This window comes from Orycteropus afer, unplaced genomic scaffold (genome assembly GCF_000298275.1).
Source record: "Orycteropus afer afer isolate SDZICR_OR568_19922 unplaced genomic scaffold, OryAfe1.0 scaffold00053, whole genome shotgun sequence".
Classification (NCBI taxonomy): Eukaryota; Metazoa; Chordata; class Mammalia; order Tubulidentata; family Orycteropodidae; genus Orycteropus; species Orycteropus afer.
Window position 1 is genome coordinate 11107783 of NW_006921640.1, and position 20721 is coordinate 11128503.

At 39.8% G+C, this 20721-nt stretch overlaps 1 protein-coding gene across 1 annotated transcript in view; it reads left to right on the forward strand.

The window, feature by feature from the left end:
• Positions 1–20382, forward strand: part of EBF2 (EBF transcription factor 2) — a 219852-nt gene extending 199470 nt beyond the window's left edge. The window contains exons 12-16 of the mRNA XM_007938755.2: positions 868–933; positions 1015–1192; positions 3854–4039; positions 14033–14200; positions 20351–20382. Of these exons, the coding sequence (XP_007936946.1) occupies positions 868–933; positions 1015–1192; positions 3854–4039; positions 14033–14200; positions 20351–20382 (630 nt within the window). The remainder of the gene's footprint in view (positions 1–867; positions 934–1014; positions 1193–3853; positions 4040–14032; positions 14201–20350) is intronic.
• The last annotated feature ends 339 nt before the right edge of the window (positions 20383–20721 follow it).

The following is a 20721-nucleotide window of genomic DNA, read 5'->3' on the forward strand; positions in this document are numbered from 1 at the left end:
TCTTGCTTCTTTGTGTGAACTGTGATGCTCTGTTGTCTCTGAGGCATTGTGACATTTTTGTGTTTATATTTAATTGGCGATTATATGTTGGAGCGACTTGCCCACAATTTTCATTTTCTTTGTTTTGTTTGTATGTTATCTATACAGGCAGGGTACTGTGCTGTGCTCCTCTATTCACTAGTTGCTAGCGCTTATACACTCACCACCTGTCTCCTTTCCTTTGTCAGCCTCTTGTATGTCCTTGCCGATCCTGGCAAACAGAGCCTGTTCTTAGGTCCTTGGATTCCGAATGAGAATGCTATCACTTTAAAATCCAAAATGGTTGCCACTTGTAAACACTCAAAATGGCTGCATCCTTGGTCACTTTAAATATACAAAATGACTGCCGCTTGTAAACATTCAAAATGGCTGCACCTTCCAGACAGCAGAAAATCCACAGCTCAGGTTGTTTCCCTCCTTGCTGCTTCCCTTCCTAGTCTTAGGCCACCAGAGCAGTTGTCCCTGCAGCTATTGGTGACCAGGACTGATCTTTAGGTCAATTCTCAGGTCCCAACACCACTTGGAAATATTCAGGTTATTGATCTCATCAGAGTTGCTGACAGTCCACAGCTCTGACCGTCTCTGTACTTACTGTTTTTGTTCAGGTTTTTCCACTAGTTGGTACCTAATCCACTTCTGTATAGTTCCTTTCAAAGCTCAGGGTTCCAGGATTATCTTCTGTATCTCTGTCAATTGGTTTTTCTTTTCTTTGTTGAAGAGGGTCTGTGTCAGTTGTCTTCCTATTCCTCCATCTTGGACTTTTTCCATTGTTTTGCCACTTTGGGTTCTACCATTTGATTATACCCTGCTCTTTCTTTTCTTTACCAGGAAATGCTGCTGAAAAGAGCTGCAGATCTAGTAGAAGCCCTCTATGGCACACCACACAACAACCAGGTTAGAAGCTCACATTCTACATTCTATTGAGCTTGCTACTTCACTCTGGGTAAGTGTTCACCATCACCTGCCATTTTCTAGGACATTATTTTGAAGCGAGCTGCAGACATTGCTGAAGCCCTCTACAGTGTCCCCAGGAATCCCAGCCAGATCCCTGCTCTCTCCAGCTCTCCAGCTCACAGTGGAATGATGGGGATCAATTCTTATGGCAGTCAGCTTGGGGTTAGCATCTCAGAGTCAACCCAGGGAAATAATCAAGGTACAGCTTTTCTCAGAATTAAAATCCAAACATCTTATACATTTAGAAGGTTGGTTCTGCTGGAGTGGAAGGAGTTTGAGCTTGATCATACACTATGAAGAAGAATGTGTCTGCAGATAAGCAATAAAGTCATATATTAGAATTTTTCAATATTATATATTGTATCCTGTTAGATTTTGAGGGTTTTAGATACTAGTAGAATTTCTTTGGGAGCTCTGGTAGCATAGTGGCTAAGACACTTGCCTGCTAACCAGATGGCTGGCGGTTCAAACCCACCAGCCACTCCCCGGAAGGAAGGTTGGGCAATCCTACTTCCGTAGTGATACTGCCTCGGAAACCCAAGGAGGGGTCGCTATGAGTCGGGTTTGACTTGATGGCACATAACAACAACAACAACAGAATTTCTTTAACTGGAAGTATCTAAGGAAAGGATTGACTGTTATGAATTTAGAAGGGTTTAGGTTTACTGGAACTAGGGTTAGAGGCATCCATTGAATAAAATTTACATTTCTGCTATTGTGATAACCAGATTGAATAATGGAAAGAGGATGAATTATTGCCATTATCATTTATTATACCCAACTCTATCTTCCTGGTAACCAAGGGTGAACAGTTTGGTTTCATTGGGTAAATTCTAATGATGTATTGTCTTATATATAAATATATAGCAACAAACATACATAGGTATGGATGCTGTTAGAAGTAAAATAAATATTGTAAAGATTTTTTTCAGGAAGGTCGATTTTATTATTAAGGTACTGATCTAAATTTATCATAAAAACAGTGTTTGACTACACAATTAGCCAATATATTACAGAAGCAACAGAAGGCAGAGTTGGAGTAACTTCTCAGAGACAACCAAACACCTTGAGAGAAAGAATTACTGGGCCTGATGGCTCAGGACTGTAGTCTCAGGGGAGATCATGCTCAATTGGCACAACAACGTACATAAAAATCTTGTTCTACAACCTACTTTAGTGAGTAGCATCTGGGATCTTAAAAGCTTTCGAGTGCCCATCTAAGATGCAACTATTAGTTTCCTCTCATCTGAAGCAAAGGAGAATGAAGAAAACCAAAGGCATCTGGAAACAAATAGTCCAAGGATAAGGTGGACCATGAGGACCTCAGCCTTCATGACCCTGAGACCAGAAGAACTACATGGTACCTGGCTACCAATGCCAACCACTTGGAAAGGGATCAAAACTGGAGATCCTGGATAGAGTGGGAGGAAAAATGTGGAACAAAATTCAAAAATACAACAACGATCAAAATTACTGGTCAGATAGAGACTAGTGGAACCTCTGAGAGTATGGCCCCAGGTTACCCTTTGGGCCTAGAAATAGACTCACTTCCATGTATTAGCTCTCAGTCCAACAGTAGAATTACCTACATGGGGAACACATACATCAGGGTGATGCACCCACCTGCTCTAGGGAGCTGCACCCCTTAGAGCAATCAGCCATGAGACACCAGAGGAGCAGCATTCACATAGAGGGAAAGCTGGACAGACAGGAACACATAGTTAAGAAGGGCACAGGGAAAGGGTAGTCACAGGGAGGGGAGGGGAGGAGAGTTTGTTATGGTCAAGGATGGTAATTGAGGCATGAAATCAACTGTGCAAACTGTTGAATGTAAAAGAAATTTGCTTTGTAAATCTGCAACCAAAGCACAATAAAATTAAAATAATTAAAATGTATAAAAGCAAAGGTAACACTAGAATAAAAATGTTTTACAAAATACCAAAAAAAGACAAAAAAAAAAAAAAAAAAAAAAAAACCCACAAAAAAAAAACAAACCCACAAAAAAATGAAAACCAGTTTTTGAAAGAAGTAAATGCTCCTAATAATGTCCCTAAACTTGGGATATTTTTATTTCTAATTTTTTTCAGAGTGCTAAATGACCCAAAAGTTTATTTGGATACCTTTCCAGCACTACCCTCAAAAATATGCTATGGTCTATTTAATTTGGAAAGTAGTAGATCAACAAAGTAAAGCTGGGTTATTTATTCTCTAGATGCTTTATATGTGAATCTTCAAAAAGTTGCTACAATATACAACATTTGCCAAGCTTTATTTGACCTTAGAATGCTTTTCCCAGAAATGCCAATTAATATCTATAGGATTCCAGTGCTAAATGAAATACAGTTCGTGAGTTGTCACTCCACACTGCCATTAGACACTTACTCCTTGGTATAAGTTGGAGATGCTGAAAGCAGGTTTGGAAGAAAGAGAAGAGAGGAAATGTAGGGATATGAGCTATGTAAGGTAGGAAAGAGATAAGGTATATCTGTTGCCAGTGAGTAAATTCTGATGCATAATGACCCCACAGAACAGAGCAGAACTGCCCTGTTGGATTTCCAAGGCTGTAATCTTTATGTAAGCAGACTGCCACTACTTTCTCCCATGGAGCGGCTGTTGGGATTGAACAATTAACTTTAAACCTTTAAAACCAACCTTTTAAACCTTTAAAAAGAGCAACCCAATGCTTAACCACTGTGCCACCAGGGCTCCTTGAAGAAGGCATAAAAGGCTAAAACCAAACTGTATGCTTTCTGAGGTCAGCTTGGTGGTGTTCCAGAGTCAACATGGACGAGTGCTCGCCATATCTGACCTGCTCTGTGCGTTCAGTTTGATTTACATGGGCTTTTCCTTTGTTGTCAAGGATACATCCGCAACACAAGCAGCATCTCTCCACGAGGATACTCTTCCAGCTCCACACCTCAGCAGTCTAATTACAGTACCTCCAGTAACAGTATGAATGGCTACAGCAATGTCCCCATGGCCAACCTGGGTGTTCCAGGATCACCAGGATTTCTCAACGGCTCACCCACAGGTTCCCCTTATGGAAGTAAGTGTCCTTTCCACCTGGATGTCTTTCTATATCTCTGTGCCTCTGGGGTTTACTATTGAGCCTTTTTTGGGAAAGGCTGTATTCGTAACTCTTAGTAAATTGTTGATGAGGAGCCTGATTCCCTGATGGTATGTTAGCCCTAATTCTTGTTTCTTTTCCTTAGTGGGGCTTTGGCTGGTTTGGTTATTCAAGACTTTTTTGGGGGAGAGGAAAGGCATAAAACTATCCTGTGTCACAAAGAAGAAGTGTATGTGGCCTGTGAGGATGAGAGTAAGGGATTAAGTTTCCATTTCAGTGAACATTGTGTGTACTCTTTATTAGGTACATTACATGTAACATTTTATTTAATCTTTATAGGAACTTTCTGAGGTTAGTATAATTATCTCCATTTTATTGGTAAGGAAGTTGATGTGCACAGAAATTAATTGACTTATGCAAGATCACACAATTAAAGAAAAACAGATCAATAATTTGGATGCAGAACTTATGACTGCAGGTTATTTTGTGCAACTCACCAAGCTTCCTTCTTTCTTTGTTACATAGCTCCACCCTCCCTTAGGTACCTCCAGAGAGTTGGGAGCTGACTGCTTGTAATAATGCAATAGATTGAGACATAGCCTCCTAATCTTAACCTATGGTCTAGCAGCCATTTAGATACCCTGGGAAGTTGTGAAAGCTCATTTGGTTTGCTTTGGGGGCTAAACTTGGAACTTACGTAATGGTCCCAGGAGCCTGAGAGAGTATGTGTGTTTTCCAAAGTTGCTTAGGGAATACTTCGGGTCAGGGGGAGAATTTGACAAGGAGAGGCTACAGTGGTTGAGTCGAATGTTCTTGAAATGCTGGGTATAGTTGCAAGGCCCTGCAGCATTCTGTCTTTCACCCGGAATGGCTCCCTTCTGCCAGAGCAAGTCAAGGACCGCACACATCCACATGCACCACAGCTCCGGAAGCAGCATGGCTGGATCTGGAGGCTGCCTCTCACATCCTCGGGGGCTGTGGCTCCCTGGGGACACATAGCCATGAGTTATTTCTGGATTATCTGTTCAATTTTACAGTCAATGCTCTGCACCAAGTAGCAGAGGTTAGCTCTTTTAGCACAACTAAAATCTTGTTACTGCAAAGGCATGGGTTCTATGCTGTGTCTTGTCAGATGGCCCAGATCAATTAGATTAGATGAATCTAAGCTAACAAATAGCTGATCTATTTGTTTGTTTGTTTAATTACTTGTTTTTACATTGTTTTTTTCCAAAATTTTTTTTTTTTTTTTGAAATCTTAAAAGTCAAATGGGCAGTACAAAAGGATAATATAGAAACTAGGAAGAAACCAAAGTGAAAAAGAAAAAATATGGTAGGAAAATAAGATAGATGCTAGGGCAAGTGTGAAAGCCAGTCAGTCTATTCAGCAGGGCTTCTGATTTGGTTCTGAGCTTAGACGATGCTACAACAAAGAAGGAAACACTGTTTTTTAATACAATCATATGTCCACACATTTTTATTTTATATGTTAAGTAGCTCAGGAGAAAACTTGATTTTTCTGTTGGTAAACTCTTGGAGAGATTTCTCCCATGCATCCTCATAGAGGAGATACTCTGTGTGTTAAAGGGACAAAATCCTCAACAATGAATACAATGGTGAGAGTCATTACATAAATAATGTGAAATCATAGTGATAATGGTAGTAAAAATAGTTACAAATTGCATTCCATTTTACACCTTAAAAAAACACATTGACATATAATCTTGTCAGATCCACACAAGCTTGTAACATGGACATAATAATTATCATTATAATTTTCATTCTAAGATATGAAGGTTTATTAAATAACTTATTCATGTATTTATAGCCAGTAAACAGTAAAAAAAAAAAAAAAAAAAAGGAGCTAGAACATTTGTCATCAGATTCAGAATGCTTTATACTAAACTACAATATAAAATATCTAATATACTCAATGTATTATTAGGTTGAACCATATGAAATTGCCTCTGTTTGACCACTTTTTATCTACAGAAACATTTATGTATAAAATGTATACATTAGGTTTAGCCTTGGAAAGTTCTTGTTTTTGTTGATTAAGAATGGTCACCCTACTCATATAGTGTACAGTGTTTGGAGATGGACAGGGAAAAAATGCCCAGGTGGGTATTAATGTTTCTTACTAGATGATTCATTTGGCAAGGATGGTGCTTCCCATCTTTTGGTGCACTCCAGCAAGTGACGATTTCCTTCCACTATCTTTCCCCCATGGTCACTCAAAGCCACTACTAAGAAAAATAGTAGCACCTCAAATCTTCAAATCACTCATTAAAACAAGGCTGCATATACTAAATAGGAAAAAGAGAAAGAGGTGCTGCCCAACCAAGATGAGAAACATGGCACAGAGATCCTTTTCTTTTCTCTTAATATCCAGCATGAGACTTTGCATCTTTATTTTCTGAGAGCAGGTCTGAAGGAGCGGCAGACTGGGAATGGGATTCCAAACCATGTATTCATTATAATGAAATTCCCCTACCTTGAAATACTGAATACCCAATGGAGTTCATTACAATATTACCTGACCTGTATTTCTAACCAGCTAAGTCTTAACTTCTCTGGGAATAAAAAAAAAAAAAAAAAAAAAAGCCCAGGGGAAAGCATATTGCACTAATTCAGTTGCTTGTGTTTGAAAACACAATTCTATGATTTTTCATTTTATTATTTAAGTGACTCTGATGTAGCTAGACCATGCCATGGGGTAATCACTTGCTAGAGACATTAAAAAGAAATCAAGCCAAGCCTCTCAGTCAAGTTTGACTTGTATCACAGCCAATGTGAGTATCAGAAACCTGCATCTTTACTGCTTTTGCTCTCACACTACTTCAAAAATGTCCAAACAGATGTTTTTTCAATTTTACATACAAACTTCACTTCCTGGCGGTAGCAGTGTGTGCCAAGTTCCAGCTCAGTGCAAGTTTTTATGGCTGAATTCTAAACCCCTGACAATAGGGGGTTATAATGAAATGCTGACAGACCCCTTAGCGTCAACAAATGCAATGGCGCGATGCAAAGGAGGATATGTGCCCGGTGAGTTCCAGCTGGGACTGTGCAAGCCAATCAATTCTCATAAGAAGAAAAGTGGTTTTTCCTTAACTCCCCATGTTCACATAGATTCCTGAGCCTGACATGCTTGCCTTTACTTTGGCCTCCTTCCACAGAGAGATAGCTGTCCAGAGAAAGTCTCAGCTGAGAATATATGTGGTCAACTGTCCTAAAATGGTGCACTCTGGTGTCTCCAAAGATAATCTACCCAACATGCACAGGGATCTCTTCTCCCAAAGTGGAACAGTCACCAAGCACATCCAAAGTTTGGGAGGCATACATACATACATGCAGGAATCCAACCTATCCTCAGGGAATCCAACTTCACTGACATAGATTCTGTCTTGGGCTTCCTCAATATTTTTATGTTTTCAAAAATAAATATTAAGATATTTTCTTTTGTCCAGTATTAAACAATTATTATGGAAAATTTGGGACATGTGAAAATACTTTTAAGAAGAAACTGAAATGAAAGAGAAAAAAATGGTTAGAAAGTAAGATAAATGCTAGGGCAAGTATGAAAGCCACTGTAAAAAAAAACTTCTTTTGATATTTTTATATATTTCTATTGTCTTTTTCTTCAGAAAAGAAATCCTATTACCATAGTAACATTCTCATAATAGACAATTTGAAAAGTATGTATATGCAAAAAGAAGAAAATAAAAATGACATACTGTTCCTCTGCAGAGAAAACCATTGTTAACATTTGAAATCTAGCCTTCTGGTTATGGATAGATACGTTTTGAGAATTGCAATGCCTACTGTGATGCATTACTAATGAGATTTGGCCATAACATCAGTGAAAGAGGGGGTAGAGGAAAAGTGACAAAATTACCCAAGTCACAGATATGTAGGCCAGGCTGTGTAATACCTTTCAGTGAGGCAGACTTATATCCTAAGATATGGAGATCAGATATCAGAAGTGATGCTTGCTTGTAAAATTTAACATAATGGATAAACTTTTTCCAGGATTTGGAGGGGTGTGTGTTTGTTTGTTGTAACAGAAGGATTAATAGATAAAGTTATTTTGTAGGCTGTAATGCCTTAAATCAAAGAAGAGCAATGAATCATTCAGGAACACTATCATGCTGTTGCTAAGGATTGTATAGGGGCAGTGGTGGCTCCATGGTAGAATTTTCCCCTTCCATGTAGCCACCTGTGGTAGTTAAGTTTGTGTGTCAACTTGTCTGGTCCTGGTTGAGTGGCTGGGCAGCTGATGGTAGTTATTCCCCATGATGAAAGTGCCAATCAACTCCATGGTGGGATCTACCACAAGGAGCTGAATAGCTGCTTTACAGATATGGGCTGCTTCCCATATATAAGAAGCAGCCTTGGAAATGGTCTCTAGCTTATGGCACGCTTGAACCATGCATGTAACCGAGTTGCTGTTCAGCAGCTTGTCATGCTCTGCCAACCTTGGGACTTTCAATGGACTTGAATCAATGGCCTGCCGTGTGGTTTGGTAACATTGGGACTATGCCATTTTATTTGTCATCAGCGCCTTTACAGTTAATCAAATTGGAGAACCAAAACAGAATCAGTGAGAATCAATTTAGGAAGCCCATCCTTATGATTTTGTCTGTCTAGAACCACTCTCAGTACTGAAGTCTGCTCTGGTTACCTAGTGCTACTCTGACAGGAAGATACAACAAATGGAATGGCATTAACAAACAGGGGTTATTCTTACAATATTTGGAGGCTAGAAGTCTGAGTTGCAAGTGTCAGGCTCTAGCAGCTGGGTGAAAGCCCCTTAACCTTGGCTTCAGCTCTGCCACTTGCTCCCGGTCCACTGAAGCTAGAGGCATCTCTTCTCACAGGCAGCTACTGGCTGCTGAGGCTAACAAGCCAAAGGTCGACAAATAAAATGTCACAGTCTCGATATTACGAAACCACTTATCAGGGCATTCATTGATTCACATCCATTGAAAGTCCCAAGATCAGCAAAGCATGGCAGGCAGGCTCCTGAACAACGACTTGGCTACATGCAGAGTTCTAGCGTGCCATAAGTTAGAGACCATTCCCAAAGCTGCTGCTTATATATGGGAAGCAGCCCACATCCCTAAAGCAGCTACTCAGCTGCTTGTGGTAGATCCCACCATGGAGTTGATTGCCAGTCTCATCATGGGGAATAACTACCATCAGCTGCCCAGCCACTCAACCAGGCCCAGCCAAGTTGACACACAAACTTAACCATCATACCACTCATCTGTCAACGGAAGCTTGCATGTTTCTGTGATGCTGAATAGATTTCAGCAAAGTTTGCAGACTAAGATGGACTAGGAAGAAAGGCCTGGTGAGTTACTTCCAAAAATCAGCCAACAAAAGCTCTGTGGGTCATGGTGGTCCAATCTGCAACTGATCGTGGGGATGGCACAGGAATGGGCAATGTTTTGTTCTGGTGCAACTCGGCTGCTTGACAGCAGCTAACAATAGCAAGGATTGTATTATTTCTTACCAAAGAAATATAGACTTCCCATTTTTCAATCTTAAAAGCTTTTATGTGTTTCTTCTACTTTAAAAGTAATACATGTCTATTGTAGAAATTATTGAAAACATGGAAAAATAAAAAAGATAAATTTAAGAATACTTATAATCCCATTCAGCCAGAGATACCACAATTAAAAATTGGGATGTATATCAGAATATCACATCCTTCTAAACTTTTGCTATCTGTGTGTTTAATAAAAGTGAGCTCTGGATGTGCATGTTATTATATAATCTGCTTTTTTCATGTATCATTCAGTGCCATTAAACATTCTTCCCCAATATTAGGTTTAATGTTTGCATAGCATTCCATGGTATGTACTTATAATTTATCCCATTGTGGATCATTTAAATAATTTCCCATATTTTATTGCTATAAAACAGTATAGAAACATCCTTAGATCGGTTTTTTTTTTTCCTTCACATTTATGATTATCTTCTTGGGATTAATTTCTGGAAATTAAATTACTAGGTCAAAGGATATGCACATTTTAAAATACTTTGACATATATTGCTCAAGCCCCTCCAGAGAGATTAATTCTTCCCTCAGGAAAAGAAAAGTGTCTGTTTCCCTGCCCTGATAACTTTTTCTTAATCTTTATCAATTTGGTAAGTAGAAAATAACCTCTTGTTACTATTTTAATTAGCATTTTATTACTGATAAGTTTGAATGGTTCTATATAGGTCTCTTGGCTATTTTCATTTCTCCTTTTGTGACTTTTCATGTCCTTTGCCCATTTTCTACTGGCAGTTTTCTTTTTCTAATTGTAAGTACATGTTAGCTGTAAAGGATATTAGCATTTTACCTAAATAGACATAGCAAATATTTTTCCTATTTATCTGTTGCCTTTTTGTGTATATTACAGAAGTTTTTTGTTATGTGGTCAACTCTCTTTTGAAGTTTCATTCAGGCTTTGGTGTCAGATTTAGAAAGGCATATCTAAATTATATAACCTTTCTCATTTTCTCCTAGCACTTTTACAATTCTGTTTTTACAATTAACTCTTTAATCTACTTAGGTTTATTTTGGTGTTTAGCAAGTGAAAGTGAGCTAAATTTATTTTAGTCTCCAAATGGTTAGTTTATTGTTCCCATACATTTATTTCCCAACTAATTTGAAATGTCACCTTTATTATGTATTAATTCTTATGTATACTCAGGTCTGTTTCTGGACTCTTTTCTTCCAAGAATATGCCTGCCTGTTTCTGTCCTAGTACACTAGTACAACACTGACATCTCTAAAGGAGATTTTTTATCTAGTAAGATAAGTGCCCCTTCTTACTACTTTAAGAAAAAAACATTACCACAATTTTCTGGCTCTTATAGTGTTTTTTGTTTTTTTTTTAATTTCTTTTTACTGTTTGTTTCTTTACGTATGAACATAGTAATGATTTTGTCAAAATACACAAATTAAAAACTCTGCTTGGAACTTTTATTATAGTTGCATTAAATTTTAATTTGGACATAATTTGACATCTTTATAAAATTTTTATTAAAACATTTTTAAATGGGCTCTTCCCATTCTGAGACTATGTTATAGCTCTGTGCTTATTCATCCTGAAACAATTTGTTGACGTGACTTACTAATGCTTGGAATGATTCCTCTTCCACTAAGAAGCAATCATATTTGATTTAGCAAGCCCCATGTTAGGATAACTAACTCTAGCTAATTCACTGCCGTCAAGTTGGATCTGACTCATAATGACCCCTCCTTGGGTTTCTGAGGTGGTATCTCTACGGAAGTAGATTGCCCAACCTTCCTTCTGAGGAGTGGCTGGTGGGTTTGATCTTCCAGCCTTCTGGTTAGCAGTCAAATGCCTTAGGCACTACACCACAAGTGCTCCTCATGTTAGGATGGGAACTACTATTTTAGGAAAAAAAAAAAAAATCGTAAAAGTCATGTAATGAATATACATGGAAATGAGTGTGTATGTGTTTATGTGTGCATACCTAATTAACTTCCTGTTAAGATTATAGTGAAGAAAACCCTGGTGTGTGAGGAGAGGTGCTGATATTGCAGATACAGAAACCAGGCATCAGTCTGGTGCTGTGTGGACCATGTAATATGGCTGAGATCAAACTGGGGTCAGAATCATGGCCTCTTGAGTGTTAGGTTTTTTTTTTTTTTTTGATCTCTAATTCTACGCCTCAGAGAAAGGTGAGCATGATTATCTTTAGATAATCTCCATTTTATTGATGTAAAACCAAGACTAGAAATACAGTTTGACGAAACTGTGAATGAGACCTAATTTTGATACTTAACCCTATATTTTATCTTATTCTGGTGAATTACCCCAATTTCTTATTCTTTTAATTTTTCAAATGTTATATATGATTCTGCCTGTATTCTATCATCCTTTGGAAAATGTTCACTTGATTCATGTTATTTGAAGAAAGAGAGAGATGTGTTCCAGTGCTTCCTTCTGAATAACCTTTGAAATAAGGACTACATCTGGTAGCATAGTGGCTAAGGGACTTGACTGCTAACCAGAAGGCTGGCAGTTCAAACCCACCAGCCACTCCCTGGAAGGAAGATGGGGCAATCTACTTCCGTAGTGATACTGCCTTGGAAACCCAAGAAGGAGTCGCTATGAGTCAGGTCCGACTCCACGGCACATAACAACAACAACGAAAAGGATAAGTAGTCTTTAGATAAAGCTCTTCTCTTGAAGCTGTTGGTTTATATTTCAGCTGTAAAAGCCATCACAATAGAGGTATGCTGTATGATTGCTCTATATACTGAAGGGAGCACAGCCCCATGTTTATTTTTGTAGGGAGAGGGTGGACATGGGTATGGATATCCAAATGTGTAACCTTTGGTTGACTTTGGTCATTGCACCCGAAGTCACACTCAGTCCTCACATTCATATTTTACTTTGTGGGATAGTTCATCTTCTGAAGACACAAACCAGGAGTTAGCACTCTTAACCTTTATTGTGGGCTTTGCCATTGTTTTTGTTAGTTGCCTTCAAGTCAACTCCAACTCATGGTGACCCCATGCATTACAGAGTAGAACTGCTCCTTAAAATTTGCTTAGCTGTCATCTTAACATAAGCAAATTGCTAGGCTTTTTCTTTGGTGGTACCAGTGGATGGGTTTGAATCGCCAGCCATTAGGTTAGCAGTCAAGTGCAAACCATTTGTACCATCCAAGGTCCTTGGGCTTTGCCATGAGGCTCCAACAATTGTTTTGGCAAATCATGTGACTTGCATAGCTCAGGATTCTGGGAATTACCCTATTATGATTCCCTAAAATGTGACCTTATACTATAAAGTACTATACCTAAGAATCTTACCCTTGTACATACTAGTTTACCCTTTTCTTGAGCAAGCTGTACAGAGAAGATATTTTCTTGTATAATGAAACTTGGTGGAATATCTGACATTAAGAGATAACACACTTTATTGTATAAATTGCCTTTATTTTTCTTGGAAATTACAACACTTAGCTTTTAGCTTCCTTTAAGTAATTTTGTTAATATTTTAATATTGGTGGGTTTTCTTTTCCCCATAAACATTACATCAGAGAGATCTGACTTGCAGCTTTTATTTCCCAGGAGCTGTGAAAGTACAGGGAAAGGGAGGTAATCTAGTAAATGTTAATAAATTTTTACATTTAATGAGGAAGTGGCCCATGGAGATGGCAATCTCTGAGAAAATGTTAACCCCATAGATTAGAGCTCTGGGGCCCTGGAAGTTCCCAGGGAAGTACATGGCTCCCAGAGAGAACTTCATTTTAGGGTGAAAGAGAGTTTTCTGTTCTTAGGTAGATTTGATGATTTGCAGGCACCTTGATCCCAGTCACCCTCTGTGGTCAAGCTTCTCTTTGCAAATTAAGACCTATCACCACATCATCTCCTGTGGGATGCCTTCCCTGACTCTTCTAGGCAAAAGAAAACTCTATCCTTTGTGTCTCCTTACCAGTGTGTACATTCCTCTATTAGAATAATTACCACTTTCTCTTTCTACTTTTCTATTTCCTCCACTGAACAGGGCAAGAACTGTGTCACATTTGACTCTTTAATCCCTGGAAATTATTAATATTTCAATAAATGTGTGTCCAAAAAAACCAAACCAAATTCACTGCCATCAAGTTGGATCCAACTCATAGCAACCCCTCCTTGGGTTTCCAAGGTGGTATCACTACGGAAATAGATTGCCCCATCTCCCTTCTGAAGAGTGGCTAGTGGGTTTGAACCACCACCCTTCTGGTTAGCAGTCAAATGCCTTAGGCACTACACCACCAGAGCTTCTATAAATGTGTGTAGAATATGTATATTGAAAGAAGAACTTAATTTTGATGATACCCTTTCTAAAGGAAACATTTGTACACAGAGCTCCTATAAATGTGTGTAGAATATGTATATTGAAAGAAGAACTTAATTTTGATGATCCTCTTTCTAAAAGAGACATTTCTACATTTGCTTTCCAGTCATGTCATCAAGCCCCACTGTTGGATCTTCCAGCACGTCCTCCATCCTACCATTTTCCTCTTCAGTTTTTCCTGCTGTCAAACAGAAGAGTGCCTTTGCTCCTGTCATCAGGCCCCAAGGCTCCCCTTCACCAGCCTGCTCCAGTGGCAATGGAAATGGATTCAGAGGTAGGCAAATGTACCATGTTGAGAGTAAGCAGATAGATGAACCATGTTGTTGTTGTCATGTGCCATCAAGTCAAACCCGACTCATAGTGACCCCTCCTTGGGTTTCTGAGGCAGTATCACTACAAATAAACAAAACCCACTGGCATCGAGTTGATTCTGACTCATACTGACCTCCATTGGGTTTCTGAGATAATAAATCTTTACAGAAGTAGATTGCCCTGTCTTCTTTCCACAGAGTGGCTGGTGGGTTTGAACCACCAACCTTCTGATTAGCAGTCAAATGCCTTAGGCACTATGCCACCAGAGCTCCTTAGAACCAAAAAGTAAGAGTAAAAATCCCACCATTTTGTATCTCTACCCATCTACCTGGAGTCCCTAGGTGGTACAAATGGTGAACATGCTTAGGTGCTAATGAAAGGTTAGTGGTTTGAGTTGTTATAGAGGTACTTGAGGAGAAAAGCCTGATGACCTACTTCTGAAGTAAACAGACATTGAAACCCTACGAAGCACAGTTCTACTCTGACATACATGAGGTCGTTTGGGGTCAGACTCAACTCTACTGTAACTCGTGTTAGCCATCTACATACAAAGAAATATTTTGATATTTTCATCATTGGACACCTATCGCTTATACAATAAAAATGGGTTAGTAGTCCATCTAGAAACAAGATAGTGTTGGAGGGCAGCAACCTCAGCAAGGTCATTGAATTAACTGGTAGATCCATACATATTATCCAGGAGTTCCTAGCCTCTCTCCTGCCCTCCTGCCCTAGTTCTTTGCTTTCCACAGGGCGACTCCACTTTTTTCCAAAAGGTGTCTGGATCACCATATCTGATGGCCCATGGTGATTACTGCTTCCCTAATCTGCTTGCCATTTGCAATGCACACACTTTCCCATGGCACAGAAAGACAGGGTCCATCAGGAGCAACCAGCAAGTTCTGAGAATTCTGGTTACATTCTAGTGAAATTGATAACAGGTGCCTGATCAAGGGGGGAATGGTAGGAAAGAGAAAAAAGACATACTATTTTTAAGAACAAAAATTAATATCACCCATCAAAACCATTTTTGAGCAATGTCTTACAATGTAATATGACATGATGTAACACAAATGTGATGAGTACACGAGAATCTAATCATCTTGTTGTGAATGGGAGGCAGCTGATGGCAAAGAGCAAATTGGAAACTGCTGAGCACTATGGATCACTGACGACCCAGATTATTTTTAGGCTGTTCACACATCTTGACATGAAAACATTCATGACAGGCAGTGTTGGATCAAACCAAAAAGGGCAGAGGTTCAGTTAACCCCTCATGGATCAAAGCCTCTGAGGTCTGCAGAGCTTGACAAGGAACCTTGGATGAGCTGTGCCGCCCCTGGAATGGCATCGACCTAGTAGCTTTATAATAGTGTATGGATTTCTAATCCTTTTGGGAGTCCATAGCGGGTTTGCTTGCCAGTTGTGGCTGAGCAGAGCCCTGTGTGGTTCCGGTTCTATCCTGCAATTTGAGAGGATGGTGTATCCTCAAAGTCAAGTGACTAGAAAGAACAACTCTCCTAACCAAAGCTGAAAACCCAGCACTCAGAGGAGTGAAGTCACTGGTATTCTCCTACTTCTAACTCAGCCCTGTAGTCTGGGTTCACATGTCATCCAACATGTGAGTAGTTGGAAATATTTGTATATTTGATGGAACTTTTTTTCTTTTTCATCGAGTTGTCTGATACACAGAGAACAGGCTCAGCCTGTAGCTAACTGTCTCTACCTGCCCTGTTTCTCATCAAATACCACAGTTTCCTTCTCATTGTTAGGGGATGTGCCCATAACTCTTTCCATGGTGACTTCTTCTCCAGCTGGGAAATGAAATCAACTACTAAATAGTTGCTGCATCTTCCCCTTCCCCACATCACTTCAGTGATAATGGTTTTCCATGATGACTTGAATCCAGACTTTGACTTCAGAGCCTATGCACTTACCCCATGACCCACTGTCCCTCCCAGGACAATAACAGTGAAATTCCTCTCTTCACCCAGGGACCATACCCACTTTCCACCTTTTTCATGCAATGGCAAAGGTAAAAAGGAACTGGAGTGCAGTTAGCAGCCCTTCTGCAAGAAAATGCCTGGATTTATTCATGTACCTTAAACCAAGTAGGGGCTAAACTGGTCTCTTTAGGAAATGCAGAGTGATAGGCACAAGAGAGCCCAAGGAGAAGAGCAGGCCTCTTCTATACTGTCATGGGAGAACTACAGGAACATATATAGTCCTTTCCTCATTCCTGGCAATTTTTGCACATATTTTCAGCTTTACTTTAAGGGAAAAAAAAAGTGTTTCTTGACCTCTACCCGCCACTTCTCCTTCGTCCTCTCTCACACGTGCACTGAGACTGACATACTAGAGCTGATGGTCTCAGCTCCCCAGGAGCCTCACTCATGGGGCCTGCCTGCAGTGGGTCTGCATAGATGCCAGGACAAAGTATCCCACTGGCTCCCATGGACTCTAATCCCACTCTGCCTCTGATTGCCTGTCCAAGGCCCTTATGTGGTTTTTGCTGTCAAGCTGCGTCAGCCCAAAGAGCTGGAAGATAGCCTTGTATGCTCTTGGTGAGGTTTTATACATAGGCACAAACTCTAGGTTCTAGCTTCATCTCTGTGGAATCACTGTGACACTCCAAACCTCTTTTGAATTCTACAATTCCCTACAAATGATAGAGAAATACAATTCCTGATGATTTGAGCCTTTTTTTTTTTAAAAAAGCAGACCTTATCAATTTAGGGTTGTAGCTAAAATATTGCAAATAACTATAAAAGTATAGAATGGCATGTGGAGAAATAAAAGAGAATTCCAAGGAGAACCTCAGAATACTAACCATTGGAAGATCACTAAACTTGAGCTCATCAGATGTGTGTTCCAGTTCTATCTCTGTAACTCCCAGGCCTTTTGAGCTAGAGCAAGCCATTATCATCTCACAGCCTCAATTCTTAGTGTGTTAAATAAGAAAAGTGACAGCTACTTCCAGAGGTTGTTGTGAATTAACAGTGGAAGAACTGAGAAAAGGAAAGGATCAGTAATGTGAAATACTACAGTATTTCATATATTCTGGCAGAGAAGAGACTGGAGTTGACAATGGACACTTTTCACAAGCTTTGCCTTCCATTCTTAGGCCTCCGTTTTGGGCAGCTGGTGCCAGGTCAATGGAAGCTCATTGCCCAATATTTAGGTGCCCCCCATTGCAGAGAGGGAGAAAACTAAGCTGACATTTAATGTGGTATCCACAGTCACTGGAGGAATCCAGGAATGTAAGACTCATCCCTTCAGAGATAGACAATCAGAGAGAGAAAATGTGAGCTGAGATGCTTTGGTGATCACACTGATGGAGAGGGTCTTCTCTAGAATTACCATAAAGTGAGATGGTCTTACTCATCTGCAAAGGGCTCTCTACTATGTGCTAGCAGTTATTGAGCACTATGTGTGAAACCATTGAACAGAGTACAGTACTTGACATGAATTATCTCATCCAGGACTCACACTTGACCCTAAGTGGAAGGTCATTCCATTATTACCATTTTCAGTTACGGAGTTTGCCCAAAGCCACGATGACTTGAACCCTGACTTTGATGCCAAAGCCTGTGCACTTACTACAGCCCACATTCCCTCCTAGGACAATAATAGTGCAATTCCTCTCTTCACCCAGGGCCTGTATCTACTTTCCACCTAGACCAAAGGGAGCTTATTGCTTTTTCATGAAATACCAAAGGTAAACAGGAACTGAAGTGCAATTAAGTAGCCCTCACAATTAACTGCTGCTTTCTGTTTATTGGGTGTGGTTTCTATAAGGAAAATATCAGCAGCAGCATCTAGCAGAAATACAGCCCTCCAACTTTTTTATGTGAGGCTAGGAAGAATAAAAGTATGTGAAATCTATTGTGCTTCCGGCATGTGGTTCATCTTGTTCTTTGAGAGTTCTGTCCTTTCAATAATTTCGTTAGGTAACTTTCTGAGGACACAGAAAAAGGAAGGGCTTAAGAGTTTTAACAGAGACCTGGTGGTGCAACAGTTAAGTGCTTGGCTGCTAACCAAAAGGTGGGCAGTTCAAACCCACCCAGGGTTTCTGTAGGAGAAAGACCTGGTGATTTGCTTCTGTAAAGATTGCAACCTAGGAAACCCAATAGGGTTTCTGTCACATGGGGTCACTATGAATTAGGATTGACTCAGTGATACCTAACAATAACAACAATGAGTTTGAAATGTAACAGACAAGTTAAAATAAAAAATGCTACACAGAATTCTACTGCCAGGGATTTATACACACAGCATTCATTATGCCACCTTGTGTGCATCTCATTTCTCAGGCATTTACAGTGAGGAGTGTCGATTATTGAGATAATATTATACACTGTGTGCCTGATTCCTTTTCCAGCTCCCTCCAGGAAAAAATAAAATAAAAACTCCTACACTCTGGGATAATTACCAGGGTTGCTGTATCTCCAAATCATCAGGGAGTGTCCAGAATTGAACCACCTTTATTGAAAAGTTACATCGATTCAGTATATAGTAATACAGGCAAAAATAATTAAGACTTTGCTAGCTGTGTAAGAGCTTAATCCCGATCTCACAAACATTCAATAAAGGCAGTATACGCAAGGAAACAGCTGACAGTTCTGCCTGAGAGGACTAGCTGGTGTGGAGAGAAAGGGCAGAGGGATGAGTGAGAGACAGACATGGGCTGGGAGCAGTGGGGGGAATTTGGGCCATTTGCTGGTAACTAGCACTCAGCAAAATGCTTCTATGATATTTGATATGCCCCTAGATGAGATGTGGACAATACAAATCAAAGTATCTAATTATAGATATGATTTTAACTTTTGATTCAAGGAAAATAGTATTCTAACAGTTTCCAAGAATTTGCAGACTCTCTTAGTTCATCGTCTGATGGCCAAGGCCGGAGGAGTGCACTGTGCTGTGATTTTGCCCACACTGTGCTGATGCTGCTTTATTTCTGGTGTCAGGGAAGCTTTGGTTGGGATTCTACATCATCATAGGAGGAATACAGGAAGGATAAATCCTTTCCTCATTCCTGGAAACTCCTACAAATATTGTCAGTGTTAAGGAAAAGAAAAAAATGTGTCACTTGATCTCCACCTACCACCCCTCTACCACCACCTCTCACTCTTACACTGAATATTGGGAACTAGAGCTGACTGTCTCAGGTCTCGGTAGTCTGTAATGCCCAGAGAGTCTCCCTGTGGAGCAGGCATTGTTCACATCCTCTTGAGTAGATGAGGGGCACTGAGTACTGCACCAGGTGAAGGATGAGGAGTGGGGATTGAGATGACTCCCAAATGAGAAACCGTTAAATCTCCTTTTCCACTGGATCAGCATTCATTAGTGAATGAACATTGCATATTAGCAGTAAACACCAAAGGAAGATAAGTTAGTTAAAACAAAGAGCTAATCCATTTTTGGCTAGAATGGATAGAAGAAGCCTAGGATGGATACAAAATCTGATTTGTTATAAATGGTGGAGGTCTGGTGGCATAGTGCCTAAGTCATTTGACTGCTAACCAGAAGAAGCCTGGTTCAAACCCACCAGGCACTCAGCAGAAGGAAGACTGGGCAATCTACTTCTGTAAATATTTACTGCCTCGGAAACCCAAAGGAGGTCGCTGTGAGTCGGAATCAACTTGATAGCAGTGAGTTTGGTTTTGGGTTTTAGTAACTGAACAGGCTCAGCAGCTGAAGTTTTTCTTCCTGTTCTAACTTAAGTGATTTGGAACAGCAAAATCTGGCAGGTGTTTTTGCCTAATAATAAAAAATAAATCACACATAAATTACAATTTAGTTTACATCTATGATCACACTTATAACAACTTGTTAATATAAAACAAAACACAACACAACTCCTGGTTTCCCAAGTAAAACTCTGCCAACAAGCTTGGTTTAGACTGCAATGAAAAATATTGCTTCAGTGCCTCTTCATAGGCTGTTTTCTGGATGAAACCTGGAGAAAACTGGTTCACATGTCATCTGAGGACACCATCTTTCTGGATTGTATCAGCCATCATTCTCATCCCCTATCCCTCTCTCTGTGTTATCTGCATTAGTGTGAACCATCTTCAAGTCTCATTCCTCTTCCACTCTTTCCTTGCAGCCATGACAGGCCTTGTTGTACCACCGATGTAAAGAGGAGGAAGAACTGCTTTCTTATAGCACAAAACTACTTATTCTGATGGACCAATACTGAGGAAAGCACTATGAGCTCCTTGGGAGAGTCATGCCCCCAAATGAACATAACGGACAGATTTGGGTATGCAAGGAGCCTGCATCTTACTTGGCCTCACCTTTCTCCCGTAGCTGTGATGGTGGCTACACAAACTGACCTTCTTGTGGACAAGGACAAAAGATGTCATTGACATGGTCAGTGTGCTAAGAGCAGAAATGCCATTCTTTGTTATGAACATTATGAAAACCACCTTCCTATGTTTGTAAAATATTTAAGAAAAAAATTGGCAAACAATTCAT